The sequence below is a fragment of the Anastrepha ludens genome, chromosome 4 (genome assembly GCF_028408465.1).
Source record: "Anastrepha ludens isolate Willacy chromosome 4, idAnaLude1.1, whole genome shotgun sequence".
Taxonomy (NCBI): domain Eukaryota; kingdom Metazoa; phylum Arthropoda; class Insecta; order Diptera; family Tephritidae; genus Anastrepha; species Anastrepha ludens.
In genome coordinates this window covers 115,606,779-115,627,987 of record NC_071500.1, presented here as the reverse complement: position 1 = coordinate 115,627,987, position 21,209 = coordinate 115,606,779, and the positions used below count along the sequence as shown (strand labels likewise).

The 21,209-nt window shown below is 39.2% G+C and overlaps 1 protein-coding gene across 1 annotated transcript in view; it reads left to right on the top strand.

Annotated features, from left to right (window-relative positions):
* Nucleotides 1-21,209, top strand: part of LOC128860727 (beta-1-syntrophin) — a 127,949-nt gene that overhangs the window by 32,743 nt on the left and 73,997 nt on the right. Inside the window, exons 2-4 of the mRNA XM_054098416.1 lie at nt 11,180-11,722; nt 11,913-12,132; nt 12,209-12,443. Of these exons, the coding sequence (XP_053954391.1) occupies nt 11,466-11,722; nt 11,913-12,132; nt 12,209-12,443 (712 nt within the window). The 5' untranslated portion in view covers nt 11,180-11,465. The remainder of the gene's footprint in view (nt 1-11,179; nt 11,723-11,912; nt 12,133-12,208; nt 12,444-21,209) is intronic.

The window sequence follows — 21,209 nt, the reverse complement described above, 5'->3', positions numbered from 1 at the left end:
CGCTACTATTTTTTTCTAAAGCGTTTACCCAATTTTTTTGTTACTTTGCTGTTGAGGGTGTGTACTTGGAACTGGCTACTAGCAGCCACTCCAATCGCTGCTCGGTAAACGGTCTACTGCGCCATGACCGTGATTGTGTTGGTTAATGTGCCGCATTGTTGCTACTAATGATGCTCGCACGCTAATGAACCGTCATTTATCGGTTGCTTATCGGCTGCTGTGGTCAAGTGAAATTTAGTGAAGTTGTTAATGAAAATAAGTGAGCTGAGATGAAATGTCAAAAAAGTTTGGATAAGGGAATGGCAACTGATTGCGTCTCAAAATTGCAGAATATGTAGGTGTAGGGACGGTTTCTGTAAACTAAAAATTATTTCTTTTATGGAAAATTAGAAAATGGTCGCAATAAATCTTAATCTGAAACGTGTCCATATGCTTTACGAATAAAGGATAACTTCTGGATAGAAGCACATAAAAAGGAGAGTGTAAAAGAACATCGAATGCAGCGCATTAAGTAGCTTCCGATATGATTCATTGTAAGTAAAAAGGCAGTAGGAACGAAGGAAGATTTAATAAGGATTTTTAAAAATCACACATTTTTGTGTAGACCGTTGCGTATAATGCCCTGACTATCAAAATGGAAATTAGTCTAATTTACGAAAAACTTTGTCATTTATGTATTTTTGAAACAAAAATTTCAGAACTTGAGAAAGCTTTTTTATACTCGTAATCGATGATTCTTCAGGAGGTTGGCTTCTGGAAACAATCTCTCTAGGCGCATGGTAGCATTTCTAAGCACTTAACACCGCATTTCTTTGAACTTCCTACAGATCTCTCTATCCACAAACAGGAGTTTGAGTGTTGTGGCAGGGCAAAGGAATGGAGCGAGAGAAAAATGTGTACCAAGGCTGTTACCTCTGCCTTCACAACGGTTTCAATTTGGAATCGGGAGTCGGAGCAAGGGTTTTCTTGAGATCAACCAATTTATCTATTTCCTTTAAATCGAATACTGCTAGTGTTCTTTCGGGCAGAAGTGTTTGCGATCCTATGGTAATGTAGAATTCTTATGGAACGCGGGACAATTCAATGTTTAAACTTCTAACTGTGTTTCCCGGTCATTGGATGATCGGTGAATATGCAGAAAAGCTATTTAATCCCCATTGCAAAAGCTGTGGGGACCTTTCAGAGAAGGAAACTGCTGATCACTTTCTCTGTAAATGTTAGGGGTTGACAGTTAATCGATTAAGGTCACTGGATGCTTCTTTCTTCGACAGCCAGCGCTGTGCTCTAACCTAAATCCCTTCCTCTGTTACACCAACAGCTCTGGTTGGCGGTAGATATCTGCCTGTTGAAGGTCTCAAAATGGTATCAAAACGACGTTTCAGTGCTACTTGAGGAGTTCCAGAGTGGAACTTCCACTACCAATTTAAGGTAGACAAAGCATGTCGTTATAGGAGAACTCTACTGAAGGAGCACTGAGTTTGATGAGCTACCCTCGCATGCGGTGAAGGCCTTTCAAATCACATACCATACAATAATAAAGAAGCTGTAAATATTTTAATTTTATTTTGCTGGGCAGTAGGCATGTAATTTTGCAATGCTAGTGGAAAGTAGTAGGCAGTTGAAAAATCGTATTTGCTACCTTAAGGCGTACAGAAAGCCTTTAAAATGCAACTCAGCTCAAGTCTGAAACGTAGGTGCGTCTTTTGTACGCAGTATAAAGGGATAAGGATTCACCTGAATATGATTAAGGATAGATAAGCTCAAGCAGGGTTGGGGCTGTGGGCTGTTGAGTTGAATGCTCACCAATGCCACCCCTTTCCTTGGGCATATGTTGTCGCTTGCTCACCTACGTACACACACACTTATCTACACCTATGTCTCAGTGTTTGCAAACGCTTTTATGTGAAATTAATAAATTGAATTTTTGGAATGTCGAAACACGCGCGCAAACGTGACTCTTTGCCTTTTGTTGATGAGTTGATGGCACTCCTTAGGCTGAGGTAAAAACCAGAAATACGAGTATGTGGAAATTGGAAAGGCTCTTTCAAACATAAAAAAAAAACAGTGAAGCGCGGCAATTCAGCTGCTGGTGGCCTTATAATTTTCTCATTTATATATTTTGTAGAATGCGAAGCTTGATCCTGTTCGTGTACTTACACATGTTGTACTTGTGGCTGCTTGTGTGTATGTCAGCGAAGCTTCTCAGCTTACTGCAAAGATAATTTCATTTACGTGCATATTTTGATTAAAAAATTGCTTAAGGTGTTTTTTCTTTGTTTCGACTTCGTTTTTTATTGTATACTCGTTGCGCCCGCAAATGTCGTTAACTTGAATTTTATAGTCGACACTCAACGCTGTCCCACGCATGTGCATTTGCCGTCATCAGTCCTTTAGCTCGTGCACCCCGTTTTTTCTTTGTTTACGCTCGCACAACATTGCACTCCACTCAACTTCATATTTGGTTTCGTTGGAATTTTTGGGTGGCTGTGCAACACATTTTGCGAGCCCGGAAGCGTTGTAGATTTTTTTTAACTTTTTACACGTTTCGAACGCTTCTGGTGAATTATTTGCAATTCTGCTGGTTTTGCTTTTTTTGTGGGGGCGGAGGAGGTGGTTTTTGTTGCTTTGGTAATTCGACATTTCGACGCCTGTGTGCACCACTTCACTCGCGCAGAATGCGTTTGTTGCAATAAAAGCGCACAAATTGGCAGCATTGACAGTGCGAGGGTAATCAAAAATATTTATAACCGTCATGAAGTCAGCGGCAACTACGATAGGAGCGGCAATAACTTGTCAACTTTTATGACAATGCAATTGTGTTGCAACATTGAAGCAAAACGAAGGCAGTGCGGGAATGAGCAGCATAAAATTAATTTTTGGTCTACCAACAAACCGAACCTGTTCATGTTTTCTACTAAATGGAGACAATTTTTGTAACGGCACATGGGTGCAGTAAGAGAAAGGCTCCCGCAACTAATGACAAAACAAAAAAAAAAAAAAGGAAAAGCCCCTTTTTCCTTAGCTATATACATTTTTAAGTACTTATATATATAATTGGCGCTTACACCCTTTCTGGGGGTTTAGTCGAGCTCCTCCTCCGTTTTGCGGTGTGCATCTTGATATTTAGTTAGGAGCTTCAAAGATATCAGAGCAGTCCAACGGTTACGATGTCATGAATATCTTCTTCTAGGTAGGTCTTAAAATCTGCTTCCTGAGGCCGCAATACTTAAAGGGGTTTTCCACGACCATGAATCATTTCAGCTCATGAAATAAAACTACGAAAAGTTTCGTTGCGAAAGATAAAATAGGGAGATAGAAAATAAACGAAATATATGATAATAGTCACAGACTATTCAGGATCACATTTCAAAATTTTTTTGTTTTCACAAACTAGAACACTGCTTTTCGATAGACAATTCTTCTTGATGAAGACAATTTGCCATAGTTCGAATAAGTGTGCAAGCTCAGCTTCCTTTTTGAGGTAAATGGATTTATTTCACCTAACAAAGCCTTCTACGAGTACTCTACGGTCACCCCATTTTTTACAATTATCTTTTTCGACATTTCCTGTTTAAGCATTCACTTTCGGATTGGCTTCTGGTGAATTTGTACGGGCCAGTTTTATGAAAATTGAGTGGCAAATTTATGAAATACCAGTTCATGTTAAGGCAGGTATACCACCGTGATCAAAAAGTTCCCGGAACAATCGTCACGTGGCGCTCTAAGCCAATTTATTTGAGTTGTGTTTTGTTTTATTAAGCCAACAGAAGGTCATGAGTAGTATAAACGCTTTAGAAGAGATGGTGAGCCCATCAAGGATGCCGAACACAGTCGCAAGCCGTCTACATTGAAAACTGATGAAAACATCAAAAAAGTGAAAGAAAAGTTGATCAATAATTGCAAATGAACTATCAGAGAGCAGACAGAAGACTTGAACATTGTTTATGGATCCAATGACATAGGTAATTTCCAAGGTTGCATTGGACCCAATATTTATCAAACGCATCACTACTGGAGACGAGACGTGGGTTTATGAGTAAGACACGCAATCCAGAAATCAGCGGTGTGAGTGGAGGCGTTTTAACAGCCGAAAGGAAGTAATGGAAAAATCAGCTCTGATGGCTATTACCGCAAATAGAGTTCCACAAATATTTCGAGAGCTGGGTGAAACACTGGCATAAGAGCGTTGCAGTTGATGGAAAGTGCTTTAAAGGCGTCACTTGTATTTTCAACTTTTTTGAATATATCCCTGGAAATTGTTTTGGTCCTGGTCATATTAAGGCTTTTGCTTGAAGAAAAGTGTCTTAGAATTTACATAGCTACTTAAAATGATTTGCGTCAATAAGCGGTGTGTAAGGTATAGACGTTATGTATGTAAAGGAAGAAAAGGGAAGATAAGTGAATAAACGCGTTGGCACTTGAATGTAAAGGAGCGAATTTCCACAGAACGAATCTCTGATAACCTTCGACCGAAAATAAATGCCTTTTCATTGTTATCACTTGCACTACTGTACGGGGATCTCCTCGTAGAAATTTCAAGACACAGCTCAGTGCAGTGCTGCTGGGTGTCACTTCTTTGATTTGCTTTGTTTCGTCAACGCTGGTTTAGATTTGCGGTACTTTCATCAAATCTCATTGCAAAAATAATACATCAGCTCAGTAGACGGACGCATCTGCCAGCAGTGTCGCTAACGATTAAACAGTTTTAATGGGAAATTTTTGCAAATATGCTAAAGGAGATCACACATAATAAATATACGCACACATGTGTGTGTGTGTATATCACATGTATGTGTGGTTACATGCGTCAGTACGCGCGTCAAGGCAAAACAAGAATTTTCCAGAACGCTGACGATACGAGCAATTTGCCATCATCACCAAGGGAAAGTTTAAAATGAAATGAAGTTTGGCTTGATTTGTATGGGAGTATGTAGATGTATGTATGTATTTATGTAGATATACTACGTATGAATATACATCATCAAAATGTGTGGAAAAATTGTAGCAATTTGTTTGTTTCTTTGCATGTCGCATTACGTTTCTTAACATTTTGCGGAGAGCAAAACTAATTTGACATAATCAGAGTCGTGGGAATTCACATGCCACCCAAAATTTATATTCGTTTATACTCGTTCACATATATTCATATGCTTAGATATGTGTGCCCATAAGTGTGAGTTGTAGCCAGAAATCATGAAATATAAATTGAATGCGATTTACGTAACATAATTTGGGATTCGCGAATAAATTACTTTCTACGTGCGTACTCCAAAAGGCATTTGTTTATATGGGCTGAAAGTACTAATAAGCACAACTGCTTAATTTATGCGACAATTTATGCATATTTTTGTACATAAATACTAAAATTTTAAATTCAAATTTTTTTTTTAAATTACGTTACTGCCGCAATTTCAATTAGCCTTTGAGAATGAAAGTTAAGTCTTAAGTTTTTACAATTTACAGTGCACTCGCGGTAACTCGAATAGCCGCTAAGTCGAACGACGTGCTAACTCGAACACATTTTTGCCCCTATTGACTTCTTTGTAACTCGAACAATAAAAAAGCGCTATAACTCGAACAAAAAAACAAATTTATTTGTACACACATTCTTTTCAAACATGTATATTTTGTACATAGATACATATGTAATAGTATATGTATATAAATTATATGAATATTTCGGCGTTAATATCCCGTTAGTTTTCTGGGAACAACATCTTGCATTGACCAAATTGCTTTAAATTTGTCATTTGTAGTATATCAGTGCACGTGAGTAATGGATCGTAAAAGGTTGAAGTGTTTAACATTAAAAGAGAGGGCTGAAGTCCTTAACAAAATTAAACGTGGACGTAGTGTTACTTCTCTAGCGAAGGAATATGGGGTAGCCAAGTCCACCATAAGTCTTATAAAAAAGAAAGATAAGGCAATTTATGGCTTGCACTAACGCTACCGGCAACCATAAGCTTAAACTTCTCGTTATTGACAAAGCAAGAAATCCTCGAGTTTTCAAAAATTTTAACTGTCCGGTGGAGTACAAAAATTCCAAATCAGCCTGGATGACTTCGGCGATTTTCAAAGACTGGTTTCATAATTCGTTCGTGCCGCAGGTAAAATCCAGATTAATTAAAACAATTGTTTTAACCAAGTTAAATGACTTTAATATTTAGGTAAGAAAAAATTTGAAAGATGGGGACTACCTGAGAAGGCTCTTCTTCTAATTGATAATGCCCCATCACATCCCAAAGAAATCGAATTAAAGTCCGAGGATGGTTTAATTTTAACTATGTTTATGCCGCCGAATGTGACACCATTGATCCAGCCAATGGACCAAAATGTGATTCGTATAACGAAACTATACTACAGAAATTTTCTACTGGCTTCCATTTTCAACAATCGATCGAAAAATCGATATCGATGACTGTTTTTTTAACATAGCACACTCAATTGATAAGTCGAACAAATTCGATAAATCGAACAGCGCCTGTTTTAATTAGTTCGAGTTATCGCGAGTGCACTGTATTTGTGTATTGAGTCCACTTTTTATAGCTTAAAATAAGTTCCAGCTTCTACGGCGACGTTAAACTGCGTGGAGACGCCAATCATTAAAACATAAAAATATTCCGAAAATCTTGCAGCAATTCGTGAGTTATTAATATCACAAATGGTTCCTACCGCACAAAAGTGTAGCACCTTAAAATTCATTAAGAACGTGCAACACAATATTTGCTCCGCTACATTTGTAACTGGTCTAATCGTTCAAAGTTCTCGGCAATAAGCCAGTATTCATGTCTCAGCGGCGTCCTCTGCTCCCCCACTACTCACCAACTCTTAATGATGTGCACTTATTACACACTTTCTCCCCATGTGTGCTTCCCCTTTCTTTCACTTTTCGGCCCTTACCTATTCTTTCTGCCGCCACTCAGTGCTAAGCAACTGCAATGCCGTACCCTGCAACATTTCTAATGCAACAAATTTAAAGTGGAAAACGTAAGAGCAAAAATACCAACAGGAATTCCCATTTGACAGCGGAACAAAGTGTGGCATTTCGCAGTGCTGTTTTGTTATTGCCTTGGTTTTTGCTGTAGTGGGTGTTGTTGTGCTGCAGCATTTCAAGCGGTTAGCATTGTTGCTAGTTTTGTCGGCAACACAATCAAAGTGTGTGAAGTGTTTGCTGAAATGTACAGTGACATTCGAGCCCACACACATGCGTACACAAGCAGACACGAGCGCATGCACAGATTTAGACTATTTCCGGTCAGTTGGCCGGATAGTGATGTTGCTGCCGTATGAGCGCACGTTTAGCCTTGCCACATTCCACATTTTATTGACAGCCGGCGCGCTTTGCTTTTAATTTCATTTTATTGCATTTTGTTTTCACTTCTAGTTTTGCTTTATTGCATTTTTCACTTCCCCCCTCTTCGTTGTCTGTCTGTTGTGTGTGTCTGACAACAAGTTTGCGATTTTCTGAATTTGTATACTTCGCAATTCGTTTGTGAGTTTTTTATGCATAAAAGTAAATGAGTGTGTGTATGCCTGTGTGCTGATGTGGTTTTCCATTTGGTTGTTTTGCGTTTTTATTTGCTCAACAGTTCGCATTTCCTGTTACACCTTCGCCTAGATTTGTCTTTTGCCTGCTGCCCATATTTCAAATCCATTTGAGGCTAGTGGAATTTAATTATTTGCCCTTTCAGTTGGCTGCATTTTCGATACGGCCACCACTTTTGCTTTTTGGGTTTGTGCGCTGAACCTTAAAAACGAAAATTTACGAAATTTGTAGAAATTTGATTATTTAATGGGGGAAGATGGAGTGGAGAGACACTTAATGTCAATGGGTTGATCCATCTTTGGCTAACGTTTCAGAAGAGGAAATATTGGAACACCTTTTCATGGTCGCGCCTGGATATACATTCCATAATGTGAACTTTTATGCATTTATTTGATAGATACATCTGTATCTACTCTACATAACTTTCCCTAAGGATAAACTGAGAATGCTCAGTCACGTTCTCAGACACCATTGCAGATAGCGCAGTCATCTGCACAGGGTTAGGATATAGTTCACCGGCTCTTGTCATTCCTGCGACCAATCCCCGGAGACCTCGAAGCACCTTCTCCTTGCAGTCAGAAGAAAGACAAATTCGCTCAGTCCAACCCAGCTCTGTCCTAAGTTTAGTAAGGGAACTGGGCTTGGATGAGGTACAGTGATGAGTAAAGCAAGAGATCGAAGTGCAAACCTCATATCTGTCTGGCTATCTATTAAAATAATAAATTTTATACGTTAAGCTCTAATTTTATGTTTTTTTTTAAATAATTATATAGCTTTATCGGGGAAGTCCTCCTGCACACGTAAGGCTTTGTATTTAGGGAATATCTGATTACTAGTTTTTAAAATAAATTGCAGAATAGTTGTCATTCAAACATTTTTCGATGATGTGCGGTATGGAAAACGTAAATTCGTAAATTCAAAATTTTGCCGAGCAGACATTTTTAACTATCAGGGCCTTGCTCAGATTTTATTCACGATTTTTATTAGTTTTATGCCGTTTAACTAGAAACAGAAAAAATCGTTCCCTTTATGTTATACTAGCAACCCGCCCAGCTTCGCACGAGTATAAAATATATACCCTATGTCACTCACTGAAAAAATGATTAAAATCGATCCAGTAGTTTTGGCTTATTCATTATTGCCCGTGGCCCGCACGCGTTAAATTTGGAGTAAAACAATTCCCCTTTCTTTATAGCATGAAGATTTCCTGCTATCTTTGGGATATCTAAATTCATACCCTACATTTTTGCATATTAACTTTTTGCATTTTTACATACCTATATATTTATTTTATTTTTACAACAATTGCTATATTACAGAATGTCTTTATATACAACGTTCATAGCTTTCTTGTCATTAGACAATACAAACATGTTTTTTCTAGAGATTACTCTTGAAAGAGCGACATACAGTTGGCCTTGTGAAAAACAGTCAACACTCAAATATAAGCCTGCAACGTTGAAGGTTTGACCCTGAGATTTATTTATGGTCATTGCAAAAGATGTCTTTACCGGAAATTGTAAGCGTTTAAATTGGAATGGTAGATCCGATGGTATCAGAGGGATTCGGGGAATCAATACATCTTCTCCGGTACCACATCCTGTGAGTATTGTGCACTCTATTATGAAAGTTTTCAGTGATTTTACCATCAAACGCGTGCCATTACAAAGTTTAGGTGGACTTAGGTTTCTTAATAAAATAACAGGACAACCTATTTTCAGCTCCATTTTGTGAGGAGGGAGTCCAGACGGTTTCAAAGAGTTTAGAAATTCTGTAGGAAATTGAACAGCTTCTTCCAAATCGAGAACAGTATCGACCGAGTAGTATCTTTTCGTCGGCGCATCAATCTTTCAAATAATCAAGTTATTTACTTTATCTACTTGTTCGTTAGTTGGTGACAGAATAGCTCTTTCTTTAAACCAAGATATTGTCTTATAACTTATGTTATCAATGTCTGGATAGACATTGTTGACTAACTCTTGGATGTTGTCTATCAAAACACAAAGGTTTTCTAGGTTAATCCTTCCCTCACTTTGTGTTAATTCTCCATTGCCAACTTTTAGCAGCATCTCTGTAAATAGCCTGTTCTCACGTGAAGATGACGAAATCCTCATATTAGTTTTAAGCTCTAATTTATTGACATACGACTAAAGGTGGGATCTTTTTAGCGAAGCATTTATTTCGTCAGCACGTGTTCCTCGAGTCACAACTGGTAGGATTTGACGGAAATCTCCTGAGAACAGAATTGTACATCCACCCATAGGTGCATTTTTGTTGCGCAAATCGCGCATTGTCCTATCCAGTGCTTCCACAGACGTCTTGTTTGACATGGTAGCTTCGTCCCAGACTATTAATGAGCAGTCACGCATCAATTTTCCTGTATTGCTCTGTCTAGAAACACTACAGACGCTGTTATCATCATCGGTGGCGATTTTCAGCGGGTGCTTCATTGTAGAGTGTATGGTTCGGCCTCTTTCCAAAAGAGTAGCGGCAATGCCGGATGACGCAACAGCTAACGCAATTTTTCCGGTAGATCTCAATTACTAATTACTGTTGTAATATCTTGAAAAATATTGTTTTTAATTATATGCTGTAAAGAGCCATATACATAGATCTATATGAAAACAACAATGTATTTAAGGTATTTAATTGGATAAGGATTAATGTTGTACCCATTTGTTGAAATCGCTTCGAAAATAAGCTATTAGTTGTCGTAAAAAGTAAATGACAAAAAATGTTATTGTATGGAATTGATAGCAAACTAAACGCGCTCCGAATCAATAAAAACTATTCAAAAACTGTATTTTAATTATGTGCGATTTACTAATATAGAACGTGAGAATAGCGTTTTATTTCGCTGTAAAATTGTATGTACATATATATTAATTACATGGAATTCAGTACATACATAGATACATATGTACATATGTATGTCCGATATGAAATAATGCGAGCGATTCGTAAATACATACATACATACGTCACCATACGATGTAATTCAACATTAATGAGGTGTGGTGAGATTATCGCTTAACGCCTATTGCTTCATTCGGTTGACAGCGAACACACACACAAACAGCTTTTTTTGGAAAAAGAGCTGCTTTTGTTTAAACAATTTTGGTTAAATAATTAATAAATAAATCAATTTTTTTTTTTGATGCAGAACGAAAGTAAATATTTCAAAGTTAAACTTCAAGAAAGTTTAATTTTAATTGGTTGATTCGTTTATGATTTATGGCCGTGAAAACAAAAAAATTATGTTTTTTTGCCACATTTTGACCGATTGCCACGCCCCCTTTATATATTTCTTCACATTATATAGATATAAACCTTCCTCTTCAATCAATCTATCTTTAAAAAAAACCGCATCAAAATCCGTTGCGTAGTTTTAAAGATTTAAGCGTATAAGGGGACATAGGGACAGAAAAAGCGACTTTGTTTTATAATATGTAGTGATTGTAATATTCTTAGTATCACACAATGAAACATGACCTGTAGTTTGGTTTAAATAGGTAAATAAAGGAAGAAATAATGAATGAAAAGAAATAAATAAAAATTTCAGTTTGAAAATGCTCTAAACTTCTTGTATGCAACGCCGGTCGTCTTAACCATTTACATATCTTCTACTTTCAGCGGTTCCATGTGATCTTATCAAACCACTTACTCATCGCAGAGCACTTGCTGATGGGCGTATCAAGCAGCGCATACCAAAAGTGAAAGCATTTACCGAATTTGTTGTGCGTTGTGGTGAGCCTCTATTACTCGTTTCACTATCGTTCATCCATCAAAGCACTGACAGCAAGAGCAGCTAAGCATAGATCTGCAGTATCATTGCCAATATCTTCTTGCCACCCATCGTCAAACTAAGTGACAGTAATAGCCACACATTGACGGCTCAGCTGCTGCGGCGTGCGACGCCATGGTGGAATCGTCGGCAATCGGCCGGCCACTGACTGGATGTGTAAATCCACAGCAGCCGGCAACAGCTGCCATCACCGCCGCACAGCACTCGCCATCCGGCATGAGAAGCGGCACGCTGGAGACGCGTGTAAGAGGCGCCTGGTATCGGGTGCTGGTGACGCTGGAAACCGACTTTCTGGCAATTAGTTTGGACGAGTCCTGTGATGCGGCGGCAATCAGTGTGGATCAATCGACCACACTGAACGGCACTTTGGGGTAAGTAGCTAGAAATAACACTAAGAATACATACATAAATAAATATGTTTAAAAGCCGCATCATCTTCCATTCTGCTATTTATATTTTATGAAAATTTGCACATCAGCCTCTCGTTGAGCGCTCGTTTGCATTTTGTAATGAAGTGAATTTTTAATTGTGCACTTTGTTGTTATCGTTGTACTTTTGCAGCAGCAACCACAGCGGTCATAATGGTTCCATACCTTCGTCAGCATCCATGCAGGGTATGGGCGGCGTGGGCGGCTCCGGTGCCGGTAGTGGCACTGACGCGGACTGTACAGATAACGGCGGCAGCGGCAACAGTGGTGACCATTTGCTGAACAACAATACCATGGACAATGGCCTGGATATGTGCGATGTACCTGATCATGTGGCAAATCAAAAGAGACATGTAAGTGTGTACGCAAATGCTGTTGTTGTTGTATGCGGTTGGCGGTATCTTTAGTTTTTGCTCATTTTGGTGGCAGGTACGCATCATTAAATCAGACAACAACGGCCTCGGCATTTCCATTAAGGGCGGTCGCGAAAATCGTATGCCTATACTGATATCGAAAATATTTCGTGGCATGGCCGCGGATCAGGCAAAGGGGCTGTACGTGGGTGATGCCATATTGTCGGTGAATGGCGAAGAGCTGCGTGAGGCGACACACGATGAGGCGGTGCGTGCGTTGAAACGAGCCGGACGAGTGGTGGATTTGGAAGGTGAGTGAGAAAAAAATTTCATTGAATATGCAGGTGGGAAATGTAGGAATATTGATTGCACAGCGGGAACAGTGAGTGAACTTGAAGTGTTGAAATGAAGAAATTTTGAAAAATAGAGTGCCATTGAAACTAAAACGAACTTTTAAAACGCACACACAGATCCATGGCAGTATTAAAATAGGCTGACAGATATGAGGCTTCTGAGATTAATTAAAAAAAATTAGCTTTAGGTAATAGAGTAAAAAAAATATTCCGTAAACCACATTTTTTCCTTGTTTTTTATTCTTTTATTTTTATAAAAATACAGTTTGTATTGCAACAAAAATCATATAACGCAAAGCTTTAAACGAAGCGCAGAATTTAAAAAATTCATTAAAATAAAAGAAAATGTACCTAAGCCCAAAAAGTTTGTCAAAAATCAACGCGAATTTCGGGCCACTTGGAGATTGCACTTTGCACCCAAAAGTGCAGTTGGAATTTCGTTTTCTTGTTACATGAAGTAATGACATGGAAAGCAGTAATTAGATTTCACTTATTCATTTTAATTTGTTGGCGTGGGCTTAGAAAATAATTACATCAGAGCAATAAAGAAATTTGAGAATATTTCAACTTAAATTTCCATTGGCAGGCTTCTTTTTACTCAAAATTGTTTGCCTATACATTGCAGTAAATACTTGTACGTCTGTATATCTATACCCAGTATTTGTGCACTGGCGATGCGTCGTGGTCGTAATTTCAGCTTGAATTTTCAATCGTTTTGCTTATGCATTCGGAACAGGTTTATTGCGCCATTTCAAGTTGTGGCAGTTGGCTGATTGGTGATTGCTGTTCGCCGCACTCTGCTTGTAAAAGTCCTTCATAGCATCACGAATAGCAACAAATTGCGTGCTTTGAGTACTTCACGGTGCTATGTGACCCATCATCGCCACCATCCAGAAATTATCGACATAAATGTGGAGCTGCGTCGCGTTCCACATCCGCTCCCCGGCGTTTTATTGCAATCGGCGCTTGAGTCCAATTCATTCATTCGATGCTGTCAACGGCGTTTGAGTGTTGACATTTACTGCCGTTACGCCAAGTTGCGATGCCAATGTGCCCGCTACCCCCGAAACCCTACTGGGTTTAGTGCTGCGCCATAGCTTCCGACACTTGTTTCGCCTTCACAGCGCGTAACAATTTCAATAAATTGTGCTAGCGTTGCAGCAGCAAATCTGTGAGTTGCTAGCCGTGGTGGGGGTGTGGCGCACATTCGATGTGATGCACGTGCGCATGAGTATTTAGCCGAACTGGTCGTGGAATTAAATTTTTGTTCTTTTACTTGGACCACACACATACATATATGTAAATATGTGTGCGGTGGTGGCGCTCGGGAGCGAGACGGCGGCAACAGCAATTTTCAAGAGGACCGTGAATGTGCGGCTGTGTGTGTGTTGCCTTTAAACGCGATTTGGCTGCGGCAGTGGCAGCAACAAATGTGGGCACTTGAGTGACAAAAGTTGCCTCTGTGGCAAAAACACAGCTAGTTAGCTGCCAAACAGTCTCGAGGCTGAGCGCTTGTTGGCAGCAATCAGACACTAAGTTCTGCTAAGCATCTCCCTGCACCTTCCATGAATATACGAATGAATATGGGATCGATAGTGCGGGCAACAGATATACTACTGTCGCTGCTGTTGCCCTTATTTCCTCAACTCCTAATACTCATGCTGCTCACAAAACTCTCACCGTCTTCCACCGACATTTGTTTGCCAGCAGTTCGTGCGCAATTATGGCGATATTTGATGGCAGCAACTTTTCAATGACAAGCAAAGCATGCAACCACTACTAACTGCCACATGCGGCGCACTTTGTTGAAATTCATTTACGTTCCACACAAGCACAAATGCTTGCATATTTTGTGTGTGTGTGCATGGCAGCAGCGGAAGCTAACCTTGCATGTGCGTGTGTGGGAGGATGTGGCTTAGCTCTGTGGCTTAGTCCATGCTGACAGTGCTGTGCATGCGTGTGTGGTGTTTAGTTCGTTTCCTGTCGTTCATTAAGCATTAAAGCGGCGTTGAGGGCCACAGTTCAACAACTTCAATAAATTTCTGCTTTCGGGATATTGTTAAAGTTGGAGCAGTACACGTGAGAGGAAAATATTTTAAGGGAGAATTCGTGTGTGAGTTGCTTAATTGAAAAACAGATTACTAGCGGAGTGAAATTGTTTTAGAGAGACAATCAGGATATAAGAATGAAATACAAGTATATCTGAATATCTTTTTTTCGCTTTGAAAAATACGAGGTGTGCTTAAAAAGTAAGGTGACTTTTCGAATTTCATGTAGGTACAAATGCCCTGAACAAATGTTTGCAGTTTGAACAGTGTGGCATATTTAGTTCGTTTTTGAGAGATGGAAAGGTTAGATGTGTTCTGTAGTGCTGAGTGGTTTTCTGGAAACAAAAATTCATGAAAAACTCTAAATATTTCGTCCAAAAATAAAACGCAGCTTGCCGTTGTCACCTTTGTTTTGTTAGAAGGTATCTATGAAAAGACGGAGGTGAAGTCAAAATCTGAATCATTGGAAAAGCTCAGGCTATACCAAAGTGCGTTTTGGACAGAGGTAGTTCAAGGATTCGAAAATACCGTTGGAACAAGTGCATTATATTTGAGCTGATAGAGAAGGGATACTGATGGCAACATGAAAGTTTTTAGAGAAAATTAAAAAGTCACTTTGCTTTTTGTACATACCTCGTATATTTTCCAGCCACTACGGCCGACGTATTGGTTACTAGTATATTGTACTGATCAGAGAGACAAGTGGAGTTTTACGGAACGGTCAGGACTTACCGGAATGTTAAACACTACCGTTCGAATAACATTAAAAAAAGGGTAGTGTAGGAAATGTTAAAGGAACTCAAGCAACACTTCCTGGTTGCGTAAGAGAACACTCAAGGCATGATGATTTCTTTATTACTTCTTCAATACTCAGTTTCTGTGAAAGCTTTTTAATGCAATTCCTTTTAAATAGGCGCTTCCCCCTTCTTTCTCTTCTTGATTGACGCGATAACGGCTTACGCGATTCTGGACGAGTTTAACAAACTGCGCCAGTCGGTTCTCTCTTGAGCTAACCGACGCCAGTTGGACACTTTGCTTCTCAATCTGCCCTTCTCAAAGCAGATGAGGCCTTCTTCTTCCTTTGCTACCAGCAGCTGGTACCACATCGAATACTTTCAGAGATGGATCTTTATTCGCTGCGCTATGCCTATGCCGTCGTAAAACTTATACAGCTCATTGTTCCATCGCCTACGATAATCACCGTCGCCAACGTGCCAAAGCCCAAAAATCGTGCGCAGAATCTTTTTCACAAACACTCCAAGCGTCACTTCATCGGATGTTGTCATCGTCCAAGCTTCTGCGTCATACGTTAAGACGGGCATGATGAGAGTCTTGTAGAGTGTTAGTTTTGTTCGTGGAGAGAGGACTTTACTACTCAATTGCCTACTTAGTCCAAAGTAGCACTTGTTGGCAAGAGAGATTCTACGTTGGATTTCAAGGCTGACATTGTTATCGGTGTTAATGCTGGTTTCTAAGTATACGAAGTCCTTTACAACCTCGAAATCATAACTGTCAACAATGACGTAGGTGCCGAATACGCGAGTGCGCCGAGTGTTTGTTTGATGACAGAACGTACTTCGTTTTGTGCTCGTTCACCACTAGACCAATTCGCTCTGCAAAACCCAGTCTCGAACTTGCTATATATAGGGTTTTTCAATAAGGGCGGGTAGATGTTGAAATGGAATAAAATGGCGTTTGCTGTGTGGCACGTAGCGCCGTCCTGCTGGAACCACATGTCGTCTAGGTCCATATGGTTCAATATGGGCCATAAGAAATTGGAAGGGCCCCAACGTCTACCGAAAAATGGGCGCAATGCGCGCAACGTTTGCGTTAATGAACCCTTATTTTGATAATAAAGTTTTATCATTTGAACGTGCTGTTCAATCGTGTAACTTGCCATGATGATTTGGCATAAGCAACTGAATAATAAACAAAAGATTTGACATATGTCACCAAAACAAAATGGCTGCCACAGGGCGCCAAAATCGACCCGCGCCAATTGAAAAACCCTTTGCAGTATAGTTTGCTATATAATTTTGGTAGATTTCAAAAATGTGCGCCAGTATTCTTTTCTTTCACTAATAAACTGACCACATAAACGAACAGTGTTTTCAGCGCAGCAAAACCTGTTATTTCATTTAGAATAAAGAAATACTTTTTAAGGTAAGTTTCCTGAATCTATTCGAATGGCACGCCACGGCAAGCGGAGTTACTACATCTTAAGCTCGCATCAATACGTCTATAACATTGAAAAACTCTAACACACCCACTTTTGCACCATTTGATGTCTTCAGCGGCTTTTATGAGTTGAAATCCATATAATTTTCCAAGAAATTTCGGTCAAACACTAAAGAGCCGCCTCATCTGAAATGAGGATTAGGTAAATAATTTATGAAATTGGTTCAACCCTTCAAAGTTGGCGTTTTATATTTCCTATAGAAGAAACGGGACTCTAGTAACCCTTTATTGGGTAGGGGACAGTTTTAAATGTTCTATATCAATTTGCATACTTCCTCACATTACTTCTCTTCAGAATATTTTCAAATTCTCAAATAACTCTCTGTATACAAATAAGTGAAAATATAAGTGAGCAACGAGGACGAGACTCAAAGTCATATTCGCTGGTGTGAATCAAAAGCATGGCGTCGGCTTGTGATCCCAAACGTTGGAAGCAGTTGCTCCTCCGGTAATTTATATTGCACACAGACCACTCCAAGCAATCAAAAAGTTGAGTTCAACATTTCCTGTGTACTTATATACCAGTCTCTCTGTCTGCCTGTCTACACAACAGAGTAATAAAAGTTAGACAGTAAAATGTGAAAAAAGGAACGAACGACGATAGTTAAAGCATATAACCCAACTGGTCAGGTAAATCCACAACATTGAAAGTTGTGACTGTGGCGAACACTGGCGACGCTCAATGATAGACTGAATGGGCAACCAACGGACAATAGCAACAAATTCATCAACATAAATCCACAGTCAGACTAATAACGAATATTCACATAGAAGTTTGCGTTTCGTACAGCGAATAACTACAACGACGATAGTTAAGACAAGAAAATAACAACAATGTTTAATGTTATGAGACAAGGACTTTTGGAGGGAATGTTGTTATTATTTTTGTTTTCTTTATTCATTTCGGACATTTGTCAGAAACGCCAGCTAGCAAGTCCCGGCGGTATGAGTTGGTGGGTGAAACCACAGCCAATCCAACCAAGCGTACCGCAAAGTGTTGCGATGTCATTAGAGGGCGAAGGAGGGTGGTGTAGTCACGGCTCCAACACCTGGAGTCGGGTTGAGGTTACAAGGATAAGTAAACAAACAAAAAAGCGAAAGAAAACATTGCGGCCACTGGCAAAAAAATGTGGCAAAAAATGAATGTAAACAACCAAACAAGAAAAACATCATCAAACCAAATTTGCTGGAAGGAGGAATATGCAATCGCAATCAAGTGGATGTAGAAACGTAAATATGTATATTTTTGGACTACCTTAGATTTATCAGTGGGAATTCGGTGTCGGAGGAAGAGGATTACTGGGCAAAGCATAAGGACACGCAGGTAAAGCAGCATAAAGGATTTTGCGGCAAAAACTCAAACACACACATCCGTACACACTCCCACTTCGCTTTGTAGCCGTCAAAATAATGCGTTTAAATGGTTTATCCAAGTTTGCGAGTAATAAAAATGGCAGCCGACGCTATCTGACTGACTGACTAGCTAGCTGGCTGACAGTGAGTAATGAAAAAAGTTGTACCCTTTAGCGTTCTTTTTTTTCAGTACCTGATGGACCCGTTTGAAACTCCTAGTTGATTGTGTTGGGGCTCTGTTGGAATTTTTATGTCGTTTCGTAAGTTAATGGTATGCAAAACTAACTACGAAAATCAAAGCAGCTATGAACAGCTCACCGAGCTCACCTTCAGTGCTCAGTAGCGTAGTTCGGGACTTTTTCTTTTCTAAATAAGATGAACTTGTTTTAGAAAAGAACTAACTTCTCGAACTTCAGGTCCAAGTCGGTGGCTCTAAATCTTATCTGATTGGTTTGATATTCAAATTCGGTATGTTTTGGGTAACTTCATATTTCTAGAGGGTGTCCCGATCAACACAAAACAATTCACAAATACCGGCCTCATTAATGCACATGTGTATGTATGTATGTATGTAACTTAATTATGCCCACATCTATGAGTAAATTTGCATATTTTGTGTTATTTTGGGGAACTCAAAGTTATCCGTTTACATATTTGCTCTGCTGCTCCGAAGTTGTTCATTTAACTTTTTTGTGCAAGCATTTCAACCAACACAAAAATTTTGATCGATTTCAATTACTCAGTGATGTGTAAGAGACGGATAGGAAAATCACATTAAAATGGAAAAGGAAGTACGTAGACGTAAAATCAATTGCAAACATAATAAAAAGCAAAATGCTTTTCCACTTCAACTGGCTATCTAATTAAAATTACACACTCATATACTACAAATCTATTTATGAATGTATAAGTAAATTAAACAGGGCTGACCGTTTTGCATCATAGTCGTATGGCATTGAAAAATTGCAGAATCTCAGTGGCCATGGGTAAAAATAACAAATACTCGTGCGTGGCGTAGCTGAGTGGGCCTCTATATGACTGTGCGTACATTCAGGGAGTCGCAGGCTTGACACCCACTTGGCTTAGAAACATAAAACGGTATACGATAAGTCCATTTTTTTTATGTGGAATAACCACATCTATGGTACAATAGGCAAGGTGTATGGTATGCTACGATCATTATGGACTAGTCAGCACTTTGCCCCAGAAAAAATTCGACTGCTTTTAGTAAGAACGTTCTTAATACTTTATGGTTGTGAGCTGTATGTCGATTGTGATAGTCTATGTCGTAGTAAGCTTAATGCCCTTTACAAAATACTGCTAGATACGTGTATTGTATAAAACGCCACGAGCACATATCTGCTTTTTCTAAACTAATATTCTCCATACGATTTAATGACTTGCTACTTCTCCACAAAGGCATTACTTCTCTGGATCCCAAATTCCTTATGGACCGACTTCAATTTGAAAAATCGTCTCGATCTCTTAACTTACTTAGTATGAAATAGTTGCCTAGTATCAGAACGTCAGTTCTTTGTCCATGCTGCTCGCTTTTGGAACCTCCTACCACTGAAAATCAAAATAATCAGGAGCACACCGCGCTTTAGAAGTGAACTAATAAAATACTTTGTTGCCAATAGTTGCTAATACATACGCATATCTTTCTTTTCTCAAAGAGAAGAGTCCTAATAGAACCGCTTACGGGGTATCATCCATGAAGGCGACATGTGGTCACTATAAGCACCAGGCGATCTACTATGTACAACTTCTTTGGAGGTTGCAAGAGTACAGATCACTTCCTATGCCACTGTCTGGTTCTCGTCAGGTTCGATGGTATATTTTTGAATGGGAGGTATTGAGAATGGCCGAGCCACATTCTCTTTCCTCGCCAATCTGCTAATATTCTGGTAAATTTACAGAGAAGTAATGAATCCCTTCACTTTTACCTCTTTTACCTCTGCCTATCCTTTAAGTCGTCTCATTCATTCCCTTTTACCATAGTCGGGAAAATGCGAACTGTAGTCATAACAAATTTTCGCATTGGTGGCATAGAAATTTTATTTAATCACAACTATTCATATGTACCAAATTCTTCAAATTGAGAATAGTTTTTCGATAAAAAGTTCTCTTTACTTCCTTGGATTCTTTGTGGTTTCGTGACTGGATAGATCTAGTCATCGAGGATGATTGGAGTTCTCTCAAAGCCAGTATGTGCATACCGTGACACTTCATTTCACTATTAGAAGATGCCATGAGGAAGCTGCTTTTGCCAGTTTTTGTTCACTGCCTTCAATCGGAGGAAAATCAAGGCTGCTGTTATGAGCTCAAGCTTTCGCGTGGCTACTGCATTGTCTCGTGATTTTACTAAGGCAGATGTGAAGGTTATCGTCATTATACCACTTCAAGATTACTGGAACTATTCGGCATAAGCGGTTGTAAAGAGTGGTATCTCTTTTTTATGAAAAGACAATCGATATTATTTGACTCCAAGTGAATTGCTGAAGATAAAATTGATACCGAAGCGTGCTAAGTTCAGTCGATATTACTGTGGATGATTCTGCTGATAATTTTTATTCATATCTAACATAGAATTACGAAGTTAAGCCAAATTCTTCTCAGATCAATGAACTGATTCCGCACTTGCATTCCATGCATGAAGTTTCCACCCACGGAATGTCTTTTTGCTAACGGATTTATCCAAAGTTAATTTAGAAAAGTGGCTCTCGAAAAAAAGCTGAAGAACAAAAGTACATAAAAAAAATTCAAGTCAATTGTGTGGCAATCGGAAAAAACGAAAGGCGAACAAATTCAATAAATGACAGACAATGTAAAAACACTGCAAGATTCGCCTAATATATTTTGTTGCAAAAGTGGAAAAGGAAGAATTTAGATGAAAACCATCGAACTGCAAATACACACTTATTGCATGGTGAATGGATAAACAGTAGCACAGAAAAATACGTGTACGGAAGGAAAACAGCTTTCAGATGATGAAGACAGATGGCGGCGCTTGTGAGTGGTCTGCTGTTGCGAGGCGAAGAGAAAGGACGATGATGCTAAAGTGTTGTTGTAGAAAAGCGAAAAT